This window comes from Eubalaena glacialis, chromosome 8 (assembly GCF_028564815.1).
Source record: "Eubalaena glacialis isolate mEubGla1 chromosome 8, mEubGla1.1.hap2.+ XY, whole genome shotgun sequence".
Lineage (NCBI taxonomy): Eukaryota > Metazoa > Chordata > Mammalia > Artiodactyla > Balaenidae > Eubalaena > Eubalaena glacialis.
Genome location: NC_083723.1, coordinates 52,842,937 through 52,857,612, shown reverse-complemented (window position 1 = coordinate 52,857,612; position 14,676 = coordinate 52,842,937). Strand labels below are relative to the sequence as shown.

General features: G+C 38.5%; 1 protein-coding gene across 1 annotated transcript in view; it reads right to left on the bottom strand.

The window, feature by feature from the left end:
* RAPGEF5 (Rap guanine nucleotide exchange factor 5) overlaps nucleotides 1-14,676 on the bottom strand; it is a 218,158-nt gene that overhangs the window by 136,223 nt on the left and 67,259 nt on the right. Inside the window, exon 7 of the mRNA XM_061198504.1 lies at nucleotides 1,484-1,532. Within this exon, the coding sequence (XP_061054487.1) occupies nucleotides 1,484-1,532 (49 nt within the window). The remainder of the gene's footprint in view (nucleotides 1-1,483; nucleotides 1,533-14,676) is intronic.

The window sequence follows — 14,676 nt, the reverse complement described above, 5'->3', positions numbered from 1 at the left end:
CCCAGTGCTCTTGTCTGGATGTCCACAAGGCTCACCCCTCAGTGACTTCACGTCTTTGTTCAAATGTGCCCTATTGGGGGCCTTCCCATCCCACGCTGTGTAAATTAGCAACCCCCTTCTCCAGCCCCATCTGTATTTACTTGCTCTGCTTTTCTCCAGCAATGACAGAGTACATGTTTTTGATTATTTCCCCAACTTTTTCCGAAACTTAAAAAAAACTTTTTTAAACCCCTATCCTCCAAGGCACTGTCATCCCAACTCATACAGACTGTAAGTTTTGTCTCTTTATGTTTACAGGAACCACCATCAGCTCTAGCACAAGTTATTTTTAAGACTTCCCTCCTACAACCTTTATACTGGTGTCCTTTCTCCATCTTGGCCTCCACCTATGCAAATACCCATGATCTAATCCTGTTCTTGGAGGAGCCCTTTTCACACTGCCCGAGCTCTGTGGGTCCAGATTACTGTTCCTTGCGTCTCTTCTCCACCACCCTTATAGCATCCAGTCTCTGCATCCTCTACATCAGCCAAATCAACAAAGATATAGTATAAACACAATAAGCTACTTCATACTAAGGTGTGTTTGATTCCAAAGGTCACTGAGAGAAAAGCAAATTTTTACAGTTTCTAGCTAGAAAAAGGAAGATGTAAAATGTATGATTTCTGTTCTGAAGACATTTCTGTTCCACTTATTTCTTCAAACTTTGGCAACTCTTTGATTTTGTCATAGTGTCTTCACCTGAAAAGTCTTATTCTAGTTGAACATTATCTAAGAAGCACCTCCCTTCTATCTGTCACTCCATTTAGCAGCGACCTCCTGCCTCTGAACAGCAAAGGATGCCTCCTCCTGATACTCCTCCTTTCAAAGCAAGTTTTTTCTACCACATTGAGTCTCTATTTCATATCGAATTTCAGCAGAGCCTGGCTTTCTCTCCTCAAGATGTATCCGAAAGCTCCCTTTTCCTTTCCACTTATTACATCCACAGATTGTTTCCTAAGGTATTAGGAATCAGATCCATACAATCAGTCCCTATGAAAAACACTTGCTATTAAATATTAGACAATTCAATTATTTTTATAAGAAGCTACTTTGAGATGAAAAATATAAAAAAGAGACCACCATTATGTTATTTAGTTTCCTCTGTCATTATGATAGGTAATGCAATGTGGTTTGCTTTCTTTGCCGGGTACGTAGACTTTTTCCATGCTTGCAGTGGACTACAAACATATTTTTAATTCTTAATTTCACTTTTCCTTGAAGTATGAAATAAAGCAAGGCAGTGTGTATCTAGTTTTAAAGAACTAGATATACACCTGTGCTATTTTGATGGTAGAATAAATAATTTTTAAAACAAATGGAGATACTTTTCTGCACCCTATACCAAAGCTCCCTGAGACACATTCAACTGCTCACAACCACAGGACATGTGAAATATCCCCAAAGAATCAGAACCTTCCTCCAGCCCCAGGAAAGACTACTCACCAGACTTCCTTGCTTTCAAAGCAATAACAGCTGCTAGCTCTCTCTGCACCTAATAAAATATTAGGGGGAAAAACCAAATTAGAATAAGAAAAATGTAGCTTTGTTTTTAGATATGCAACCAAAGTTAAGAGCTGTTGCATTAAGTTTGCTGCCATGTTTTTGTTTATTTGTTTTTAATAATATGGAAAAACCTCTGCATAGGAATTTTAGGCCAATCCTCAAAGAATCTGATGGACTTACTTTAAAAAGAAATTAAACAGTTGCCAGAATGTACACATTGGAAAACATTGGTACTTATGCCATGATGATGAGAAGTACCTCAAAAACATAACTGTGTAACATTCAGAAATAATGCAAATAAATTATTAAAACAGGCAAAATACTGTGGCAAAGATATTAAATATTCTTTATCTCTCAAAGATTCTAGTTTATACAGAAATTCTAGAAAAATTGAGGTAGGTGATCCTAGTTTAATTTGACCTCTGTTTGAATACAATGAAGGATCACTTGAGGCCTGACAGGTATACAGCAACCATTTCAGATATCATGCTGCGTAAAAGCGAGTGCTATCAACACACAGGGCAGGTGAAATGGGAACAGGCAAGATGACCTTTAATACCCTAAGTGCCTTAAACCTCACTTATTTGTCCAGATTTTTGCTTGCTCACTCTCTCTCTCTCTCTCTCTCCCCCCAACACATATGCTTAAATCCTTTCTCAAACATTCTCAAAGAGGAACATAAAACAGAGACCAAAAAAGATAACCACAGTCACTTTCAAAGATAACATGGAAAAAAAAAAGATAACACGGGGATAATCTTTGGGAAATCTATGTTTGATAGCAATAAATTTCCATAATAAGCAAGCTCATTCCTCTTCAGGACACAATCTTTTAAGCTTAGAAGAGTGTGAGTGAGTGTGAGAGAGAGAGAGAGAGAGAGAGAGAGTGTGTGTGTGTGTGTATCTGTGTGTGTGTGTGTGTGTTTGCAGGGGTGGTGATACTGAGTTTGGAAGGGTCCTGCAGCTTAATATATTATACTAATGACATTTTTAAAGGCAGAGCATGAAAGATCAAGGTTAAAGAAGATTTGCTATTGAAATCAATCTAATTTACATTGATGTACGTGAAGGCAAAAGTAGCCCAGTGAGTCACTGGGACTCTGTTTAGGACCAATTTCACAATGGCCAGGGTATCATCATCCCTGAAGAAGGCAGCTTCCCCCCCATACTGCTTTACTGCCGTGCTTTCCCTGGCTGGCTAGTATGAATACCATTCAAAAGGGTATATATACTCCTGATTTAACTGATTCGTCAATTCCTTAAGACTTTCTCAGGAAAATTATATCGTAATCAGAAGATAATCCGTCCCGCTCTAACCGTGGGAGTCTGAGATCCAAAAATGCTCATGGGTAGAAGAATTTATAGTTGAAGAACTTATGGGGGAAAAGAGAGCTGGGGGAGATAGGAGTGATGATTAATCAGAGGAAAGCCTTTATAAATACTTGTATGTGTAGTAATAAAACAGCAACTAAATAAAATATAAATTAGTGCCTATTTTATATATTTGAAATTAAGTGTAAGGTTTATCGTAGTAACAGCATCTCTCTTCAGAATTTTCCTCTGTTACAGTGTCACAAATGTTTGGGGGTAGACAAAGATGCAGATTAGAAACACTCACTGGGACCTTGTGGATGGCTTCCTGATTTTATGAGCTTCTAGGGAAGACTCCACTGTGGCTCAGAGACAGGAAAAAAGCACAGATGGAAAAGGATGCAGGACGTGGATCACTTAATTTGCATACAGAGGATCAAAGACTGTCTTCTCCACCCTCCATCAGTTTTCCATACTTAATATTCTCATCATGAGAGCTTCAGTTTTTCTTTCTCAAATTAGAAATAAGGCTCAAAATAGAAACAGCTCAGAAAAGGAAACTGTTATATTCCCAAAACTGTATAAAACTACATCTTTTCAAAGATTTGGTACAGAAAGAAAGGGAGAAAGGGGATGAGAAAGAAACCAACATAGCACTTTTGGGGGAGCCAAGAAGATGAGAGACGAGCAGTGAGAAAGACAAGAACTTCACAGTTAAATTTACAAGGAACCTAAGCTTTTTCTTTTATTATATTTTTCCACATAAAGTAAATGAGATTACTCTACTGGAGTACACTACATCCCCTGAACATTTGCAGTCAGGGAAGACATAAAAATGTTATGTTTCTGCCCCCGAGGGAAACTGTTCCTGACCAAAACCCCAAGGGTAGGTTTATTCTTCCTCCAAAACACAACGGGGGAAGAACAGACCAAGCAAAACACAAACTGGGTAAGATCCCATTACAGGCTCCTATAGCATCTTCCCGGCACTTCTTTTTTTTTTTAAAACACACTAGCAATGATGTAATTCATCATTTTCAATTGTGACTAATGCCTGTCCTCTGGGCAGAAGCTCCTCCAAGGCTTTTCATCACACTATCCAGGGCCATCAACACCCATTCACTGACGCACAGGAGGCGGATGCAGAGGTAACCTTAAGAGAACAGAGATAGAACCTAGAGGAGAGAAAAAGCTGCCTGAGGAAGGACAAGGAAAATCCAAAGGGAAGGCACTCCCCAGTAAGAAGGGACTTGCAGCAGAAATCTTCAGAACATATTAGAACATATTAGAAGGACTCAAAGCCTCCTTTAGCAAATAATTGTTAGGTTTATACTGAAAACTAAAACTTTGAACAACTGCAGAAACAGGGACTAGAATTTTCTTTAAGCACTAATAAGGGACCTGTTGGCACTGAAAAAGAAATATAACACTCCAGCACCGGTCAAGACTTCAGGTGTCTGAAATTCTGGCCCACATTTTGATAACAAGCCAGAGCAAAAACCATCCTGCTAAGATGCTCCTGAATTCCTAACATTCAGGAACTGATTAAGATAATAAATATGTGTTGCTTTAAACCATTAAATTTGGCAGTAGTTTGTCACGCTGAAAAGTCTTTTAGAAATGATTATTTTTTCTACTTGATCTACTTGTGTTGTTGGTTAACATAAGTTTCTCTCAACATGACAGAAATGGAACCCTCTTCTCAGATCAGTTTCAAAAAAAATGTATACATATAGAGCCAAGAGCCATGTTCTGACATTCGCCATTGTTTTTATTTAATGCGGGTGCTAAACCACTGCTTAGGAAATTAGAAGAAATGCATTGTTCTTAATCTGACAGGAAGTACATTATTACACTGGTCTTCCCTATTACAAGCCTTCCCTACTATGATCTGAACCCTTGAGGCTAGATGTATTCCAGAATTCAACATTTTATATAGTTCAGAAAGGTACCCTATCTAGGGCACACCCTCAGTGAGGTCTTGGGCAGTAACTTATAATAAGAAATCAGACACATTAATATTTCTGCGGGGACACATTAAAGGCAGGAGCCCACTGTGTCCCCCTTTGCCTGGCAAAGTAATAAAGCTATCCTTTTCTATTTCACCCCCCACCAAAACAAAATTTCTGCAATGACATGTATGATTATTCATACCAAATGGGATAAAGACAGACTAGGAAAGGCGTCAGGATTTTCTACTAAATATATTCAGTTTAGGTTAGATTTTTGCCACCAAGTAAGTTATGAAACCCTATTCTTTTTCAGGGCTTTTATATTTCAGAGCTGTCAATAATGGATTGTAAACCTCTATTAATTTTACACTAAAAGTTTCTCTCCCTCTTTTTCTCCTGTATCTTCTTGTCAAATACCTATGAAGTCAGTACGTTTTGTCTACCAAGAAATGCTTCCTTTAAATAGCTTGGATTTTCATCTATTTCAAACGTGACTGCACATGAAAATCACTTGGGGAGCTTTAAAAAAACAATTGATACCTGGGCCCCAACTAAATCAGAATCTCTGGGGAAGAGGTCCAGCCAACAGTATTTGCTGCTGCTGTTGTTTCCATGTTCTCTAAGTGATTCTATCTAGGTTGTATCCAGGGTTGAGAAGCACTGCTCTATTTAATAAGATATCTTAGTTTCCCCAAGACTCAACCTTTTAATCTTATAATCATTTCAACTGACAATCAATCTTTACTTTTTATTTTGTTCTCCTCTAATTTAATTCATTTGTAAAGGAACATGGCCTTCACTGTGTTTTAGGTATTAAATTATGATATAATCCAATCAAATGATAAGATTCAGTTACTACATCAGCAGTTTGACAGACACGATCTACTCAAGCACAAGGAAAATTGCAAGGGAGCTTTTTAAGAAGCTTAAACTTTAAAACATAGTTTACTCAATATAAAAAGAACCATGTAACTCAAAACACATCTGCAGCTTAGGGTATATTTACTCTTGTGAATATTTAAAGAGAGGATAATTAAGGGACTGATAAAATACATCTCTAATTTTTCTCTCTCCTCTGGGTACCCACCAGCAATTTTAAAATGTTTTAAAATGCTGAAATGTTTTGGCTTTCTGTCTTCAATAACCAGCAGGACTGTTCACAAAATAGCCCTGAAATTCAACAAGAATCAGAGCCAGTCTTAGTTCCAGTATTTAGTCTTTTTATAGTGCCTTCAGCCTCAAAATACAAATGCTCGAAAAGCTGTTTTGCATCAGTACAAGACTCAAGAGGCAACAGAAAGTGTCAAATGCAAACCCTGAGTGCCAGGGATCACGTCCATGGGAGAGGTTAACTGAGAAGACATGGCAGGCTTCCTGGAGGAACAGACCCTTGAAAACCAAGTGTGAAGCTGGATGGAAAGTCAGCAAAGGTCATTGTGGGAGGACAGATCAACAGTGGCAAATGTCTTACCTAACCAAAGGGCCATTCTTAAAAACTAATTTTAAATAGGATCATGAATTCACAAATTCCCTAAAGGTTTTTAGTAAATCTATTAATCTTAGAAACATTTAAATGTTGATACTATGATAGAAATGTTTTTAAAACACAGAACCCATTTTCTCAATTACCTAAATTAAATGTAAGAAGAAACATAAGCCAATACTCTTCCCTGTTTTATTCCCAAATATACTTACTTTTAAAGCACTATAAAATCTTAAGATAGTATGGACTTGAAGAATTCTAGAAAAATAAAAAAATATGCTTAACGCCATCAACGTACTTTTGGATAAGACACAAACTGAGCAGTGATGGTGGCTAGACTTCTGTCCTATGAAGGAATAACCATGGGCTCAGTGACAATTTTCTTTGTTCCTTGGAGGCCTGTTTTCCTATTTCCAAGTTCATTATTTTGTTCTGAAGAGTTAATATTGCCACAAGAATGACACATGGATAATCTTGTGATTACCTGTTAATGTCAACCAATAATTAGAAAATTAAGAAAGTTATTTATTTATCTGTCTAGACAGTACTGCTCTCCATCTAATAGTTTACTTAACAAATAGTTCTTTTCCTAATAATTGCTCTCGCCATATCGAAGATGTGTTTGCTAAGCATGCTGGAATGATAAAATATGCTTATGCTTATTCATCTATTTCAAGGCTATTAGGGATATTTTTAAAATTTCATATAGACATTGTTGAATACATACAGATATGCCTATTCATTTTATTATAACTTAGACAATAGCTGACCATTCAAAGACTAATACATATATAGAAGTGTCCTGAAACTAACAAAATAAAGTGGAATGAAGTCCTACACGTAGGTTTTTTAAGTCTGCTACACATACACACATCTACTATGAGACAGATTCTCACATGAAAAAGATGTGATAATTTTTAGTTGATCATAAGCATGGTATAAGTTAACAATGGAAACGTGATTATTTAGAAGTGGATAACAATGTTTTTAGGAATATTGCTAAAATAACATTCAGGTCAGCAAAAAATGATGGACTCCAGAGAAATCAATCAACATCTGGATTGTATTCGGTTTGAAGTACCATGTGTTTAGGTTTATGAGGAGTCGAGAGTATCCAAAGGAGGACAACCACAGGGTGGTCACCTCCTTGTAGACAGTGAGATGGATGTAGCAGTCTTCATCTACCTTGTCCTCTCTGCAGGGTGTGGCAGGTTACCCATCCCCCTCTTCCTGACCACTGGGATTCCATGACACCATATGCTCCAGGCTTCTCTCTTTTGTCTCGGACTGCTACTTCTCTTCTCCCAAGGCTTCCCTTTCCTCTGTCTTGATTTTGATGACCCTCAGTGATCTATCCTTAGCCCTCTAGACCTTCTTCTCTTTCTGTTCATTCTCTCTAGGCAACCTCATTTACTCACAGGGCTTCAATTATATCTGTACCTCCAGGGCCCGAAAGTCTCATATCCATCCACCTCCAAGACCTAAATGTCCCACTAGCAGCTCAAACTCAACATTTCCAAATGTGAAGTCACTGTCTTACCACTTTCCTCCACCCTATAAATCTGCTCCATGGCCCATACCCCCAGTCAGTGAATGGTACCACCATGTACCCAGGGTCTCAAGCCAAGAAGTGAGGTATCCTTGTTTTAGCTCAGCCCACCATCTTCTCCCAGCTCAGACCACTGTCTCTCATTTATCTCTCTTCATACCACATCATATATTATATAAGATATAATCTTGTATCTCACGCTAAAAAACTCTTCAAAGACTTCCCATGACACCATGACAGAGTCCAATGTCTAATATTGCATATATAGTATTCTTTTCATCTGGTCTTCGGTATCATCTATTTCCATACCTCTTCTTAAAATCCATGTCTTTAAAAAAAAAAAAAATCCATGTTCCAGCCTTAGTAAAATAGAACACTTGCAATTCTGTGAACGCGCCATGGTCTTTCTTTGCTCTGAGACTTTCCACGTGCTCTTCTGTCTGGAATGCTTCCCCACCTCCCCACTTTGTGTGGCTGTCACTTACTTGTCCTTCAGGTCCCAACCTAGCTGTCGTCTTCTCATGAGTCCCCCACCTCCCCCAATGGAGTGAAGTCCTCCCTGTTTATTCTCTGATAGCATTCTATACGTACCTCAGTTGTAGCACTATCACATGCTAGTGAAATCTCCTCTTTAGCTGAGGGTCTCCAACAGTAGACTGCAAGCCCACTGAAATACACTCCTTTATTCATCATTCTGACCATGACTCCTAGTACCACTCCTGACACGTATTTGTGATCAGGAATGCAAGTCAAGTGTTTGCAGTTGCTGCTGAGAACAGAAGACTTAGGGGGAGCATGATCATTAGCTTCAAATGTTTGAAAGGTTGAGGCTAAAATTCAGAACAATGGAGAGAAGCTGCAGAAAGGCATGTTTTAGCCCTACAAACTTTCAAATAATCAGAGCTGTCACAGTGGAAATGGTCTACTATGTGAGGTTCAACAGAAGATGCTTTATAAGGGAAGGTAGATATCAGAAGCACCCCGACCAAGGCTTTGTTCTAAAGATTTGTTTTATGACTGCCTCCTATCCAAATCATCCACTATAAAAAGAGAACAAGCATGAGCCTCCTGGGAGAAGCCATATCTGTCAGCCTGCAGTTGAACAGTTGGTGATGTTATAGCAATCTAATCTACCCAACAGATAGAGGGCGTGCAAATCTTAACAAACAGATGAAAAATAACTGTTGGAGTCCATTCCTTACTCTGGAAATCTCCTAAATTTCATGGCACAAAGAACAGGAGAAGCTATAGATGTACTGGCTGAATGAAATCTGAAAAGAGCAAGCAAATGACACTGACATCTTTTCAAAAGAGCAGCTATATCTGCTCCTTCAGCCTTCAAAGCTGCTCTTACAATTCTTGAGACAGCAATTTCCCCAAAGCCCTAACTGCTGATCAACATGAATTTTTTGACAAATAAAAATTTCATATATATGAAATGTGTTTTAAGGAAACAAGTATACATTGGACATTCTGGGTTTTGCTATAACAATGAAATAAAACATTGATTATGAGTACATCATTAAATTTTTTAAAATTTTTTGTCTTAAGTTATTTTTTTCCATTTTCTGGTAAGACTAGAGTATTTTCAATCTATGTCACATTTAAATGATTCTTCAATAGATTTACATGATATAATTTATTTAACAAAGTATCTTTAAAGACAATATAATTTGCAAACTCATGTCTTAGTATGTCTTTTATTTCATATTATATGTCATTCCTTACGTGTCTTTCCTCAGTCATCGCGCTCTTTGGAACTAAGTTTCTCAACTGTACCAAGAGCATAAGTTCAACACTAGACATTCTAGGGATCTTCTACGGTAAGGATCTCCCATCTGTAGGGGTAGGTCCTATAGAACTTTGCAGGGATGTTATATTAGAAACTCTTGCATTGGCATGAATCCAGATCAACTAAGACCCTTTCCAACTAGAAAGTCTATCTACAAAAACTGTTAACATAGGAGGGCTTCCCGGAAGAACAAGATTCAGAACGCAAGATCCAAAAGCCTAAAACAGGACTAGGAAATCTCCTATGCCAACCTTGAGAGAAATTCTGGGATTCTGGTTGTTGAGGCTGAATCACAGCTCTCCACCCCACAGCATAGGACTGCTGTGAACATTAAATGAGTTAATACCTATAAAACATCTGGGAATGGTGCCTGAAACAGTAAGTACTATCTGAGTGTTAGCTATCATCATCACATTACTGTAAGTAATACAGTTGAGCTTAACAATAAATTATAAGAGCAAAGTCCAATCTCTAGTTGCTTTAATATTTCATATGTTTAAGACCCTTCTTCCCACCTAAACTGTGAACTCCCTGACAACCAGTAATGCTTCTGCATATAATATTCCACCTACATGGCCCCTGCATTGTAACTGGCATAAAAGGGACTGATAAGTTTCACCGAAAAGTTGTCAACAGCGCCTACAGTGCTTGTACTTTTAAAAGCTTTAAAAATAAGCTTTTAGATTTCCACAGAATTCCGAAGCTTTTACAGATGTGTGAAAGACAGACTTTAGTTTTAGAAATTTGAAACTTCAGAGGGATCAACTGACTAGCTGTGGCCTGGCAGCTTTTGACATCTGAGACATAACTGCTGTTTAATGAATCAAGGGATTGCAGATATGTATTCAACAAGGAGTGTGTATTAAGTTGGTATTTCTGCCATAGCAAATCACTACCCGTTTAGCAGCTTAAGAAAGAGGACATCCATTTATCATCTCATATTTCCATAGGTCAGGAGTCAAGGGACAGCACGGCTCAACTGGATCCTCTGCTTAGAGACTCATGAGGCCAAAAACCAAGGCATGGGCAGGTCTGTGTTCCCTACTGGAGGCTTTGGGAGAGAATTAAATTCCAAGTGCATCCAGGTTGTTGGCAGAATCTGGCTCCTGCTTCTGTAGGACTGAGGTACCCATTTCCTTTCTGGTTGTCACCTGGCACCTGCCCTTGGCTCCTAGAGGCCTCTCTCTGATCTTTGCACGTGGACTCCTACTTCTCAGAGCCAGTGACACCACGCTGAGTCCTTCTCGTGCTTAGGCTTTTTCTTTACTCTCTCTTTTGCCATTTCTCTTTGATGCCTACCAGAGCAAGGTCTTTGGATTAGACTGGGTCCATGCGGACAATCCAGGTCTGCAGCCTTAATTATATCTGCAAAGTACCTTTTACCATGTAATGTAGTAGTTACAGGTGCCAAGCAGCACATTCATCTTTGGGACCATTCTACCTACCACAGAATGACAACACAGATCCTCAGAGCCCTCCTGAAAAACTAGCCCTCAACACCTTTTTTAGGGTTTTATAGTAACATGTTAATAGAGTCTAGTCCTGGAACATGATTTAACTGGTGTACTATCTTTCCCAGGGCACACCTCTGAGTTCACACAATGGAACCCGAAGACTTGAGAACCAGTCTGAATAAATTTCTAAATTCCTAAACCATGCAGCCATGTTTACACTATTTAATGATTCCTAACAGGTTAAAAATTAAAATGCTGTTTAATATAACTTCATAGGCTTCATTTTGTAAAATTCTTCAAATAAGAAGGGAACTCTATATACTACTATACATAAAATGGATAACTAATGAGAACCTACTGTGTAGCACAGGGAACCCAATGCTCTGTGGTTACCTAAATGGGAAGGAAATCTAAAAAAGAGTGGATATATGTATATGTATAACTGATTCACTTTGCTGTACAGCAGAAACTAACACAACATTGTAAAGCAACTATATTCCAATTAAAAAAAAAAAAAGGGAACGCTATAATCAAATCCCAAACAAAACCGGTTGAGACCTATTCAGTAACTATGAAGTATTTTAAGTGAAGATAATATAGACAATTGCTTTTTGAACCCTAAATTATTATTTTTAATTAATGTGGATTCTTAATACTTCCTGTCTCAAATGCTTTCTCTCTCCAATGCAAATGACAGTACACTCTGCTATCGAGGCTGAAATGTGACAGTGCATGAAAAGCATGAGCAGAATGCCTGCACAAGGTAAGAACTCAACAAAAATCACCCATTCTTTGCCTTTTACCCAGATCTCACTTGGTCTTCTTAACAACAAGCTAATAAATTAACATCCGCGAGCAAGTTTCCTCAATAATTTTCCCACATAGAAGTTCACCTCTGGGACTTCCCTGGTGGCGCATTGATTAAGAATCCACCTGCCAACGCAGGGGACATGGGTTCGATCCCTGGCTTGGGAAGATCCCACATGCCGCATAGCAACTAAGCCTGTGCGCCACAACTACTGAGCCTGCGCTCTAGAGGCCTCGAGCCACAACTACTGAGCCCATGCGCCACAACTACTGAAGCCCATGGGCCTAGAGCCCGTGCTCCCCAACCGCTGAGCCCATGCACCGCAACTACTGAAGCCCACACGCTCTAGGGCCCGCGTGCCACAACTACAGAGCCTGTGTGCTGCAACAACTGAAGCCTGCGCACCTAGAGCCCGTGCTCCACAACAAGAGAAGTCACTGCACTGAGAAGCCCGTGCACCGCAACAAAGAGTAGCCCCCCTCGCCGCAACTAGAGAAAGCCTGCACGCAGCAACGAAGACCCAGCGCAGCCAAAAAAAAAAAAGTTCATCTCTGTGTTGTTTACAATAGAAAAGATGGAAAATAACCACAATGTTCAAGAATCAGGGGATGATAAATCCACGGAATGGGGTACTATGAACCCCTACAAATGTTGTAGGAGGTACTGTTAACACTGAAAATATATTAAGTGAAAAGTACAGACCACCAAATAAAAGGGTCATTTTTTTTTACACATTTTACAAAAAATATACACGCAAGAAAAATAACCTAGAAAGTAACAAACACTAAAGTGTTAATAATGAGTTATTTCTAAGAGGTTTCATTCTGGGCATCTTTTTTATTCTGGAATTTTAAAAAGTTATTAAGTCTTTATATTCAAGTTAATCCAAATGTCAGATAAATTTTTAAAATTTGCAAAGTATAATCCACAGTAATGACAACTCACTACCAAATTTACCACCCTTTTCACACTTACAAATATAGGAATAGAATTCACCCAATTTCTACCCAGCATCCACATAAAATTTCCTTATATTCTGATTTTTACAACAACATAAAATAACAAACTAATTTAAAATCTACCTTATTCCATCACCACCAAAAACTCAAGTAGTTTTCACTTTTTTATATGCCTCCTGGTCCTGCTTCACATATGGACATACTATTTAAAGCTATGCCATTGAGTTAGGTATGCAAAATTACATTTCATCTAAGCAGTAATAAGAAGTTCTATTTTAAACAAATGCACAAAGAAGAAACCCAACATGAAATATTCATGGACCACCTTTTAAAGCTCCTTCCACTTCCCTCAGATAGGGTTTCACAGGAACACTTCACAAACCCATAACTGCGAATATACAACTTTTTTTGACTTTTTAATCTTTTAAACTGAATATAGTTGATTTACAATGTTGTGTTAGTTTCAGGTATATAGCAAAGTGATTCACTTTATATATTTTTTTTCCAGATTTTTCCCTTGTTTATATACAAACTGATAGCTAAATGATCTATTTCTATTCCTTGTCAATTAAAAATGCTTATGTTTTCTATGTGTATTGCAGGTAAAAATTATTATCTCCATCTTGGGAACAGATACCCAAAGACTATAATATACTGTGTATGTACATACACACATACATACACACACACACACACACACACACACACACACTTCTTCCCCTATTGACAAGGGATTCATCAAGACACGTTTCATTCTTGAATGGGTTCTGCACACTGACATCTTTCTGAACTAATGCTTTTAAGTAAATGCCCCTACACTGGGTTCACTGCAGTAGGCAAAAGACATGTACTACGCTGTTCACCAAAACCAACTTGACAAAGCTACAGTTAAATTAGGTTACCACATGATCTGGGCATGTGCAGATGGTTTTTTTGGAAGTAGAGACAATAACTTAATAACTTTTAAAAAGTTGTGTGCATGTACATCTGTATCTTTCAGTATTTAGGGATCTATTCCCAGGATGAAGAAAATCACTTTGATGTATGATAGACATAGAACATATTAAGTCTTTTTTTATTGACAAAGGAGAGAAAAATACCATTCAGCTATCTGTTCACATGTTGACAATCATGGGCTTTGTGGCATGTTACTGTGAGATCCTCCCTGAGGGAAACTGAAGGAGCTTTAACCAGCTCTCCAAGTGGTCCTAGAGACTTAAAAATCCACGGCCAAAGGCACCTTGAACACTGTAACAGCTGATCAGGGTAGTTCTAAAGCACAACGAGGGAAGGTACTAACAAGCCCCACGGCTTCTTACGAATACCAAGAACAAGGAATACTACACCAAGAATGTGCTCCAAGTCCTCTGGGGCCTTCTTAATGCTCTTTGAAACCAGAGCTGTCTTCCAGGGCCTCACGTGACACTTTCTCAAAACTCAATCTACGCAGCCCTTCCCCAAATCACATAGTAGCTCTGAAGCCACTGGAAGGGCTGGAGCCAGGCTACAATTCCACGTAAGAATTTTATGTTCCCTAAAGACAAGAAATATAAGATGTTCACAATCCTGTGGCGGCCAGAGAGAAGGTTAGGCATTCCCTGGCAGAGTCACTTTTATTCTCTTAACAAACATGCCCACTCAAGTCTGTGATAGACTTAGAAAATGGAGATTAACTACACTGCTTCTCCATTCCTCAGAAAGGAAGAGGCAGATAGCCAGGAAAAAGGGTGAGTGGAAATTAGTATTTCAGCATTTTAAAAAACCACATTTCTAAATGTGGCAAAATTCATCACTGGATTCTGCTCATCAGGTACTCAGTGCGACAG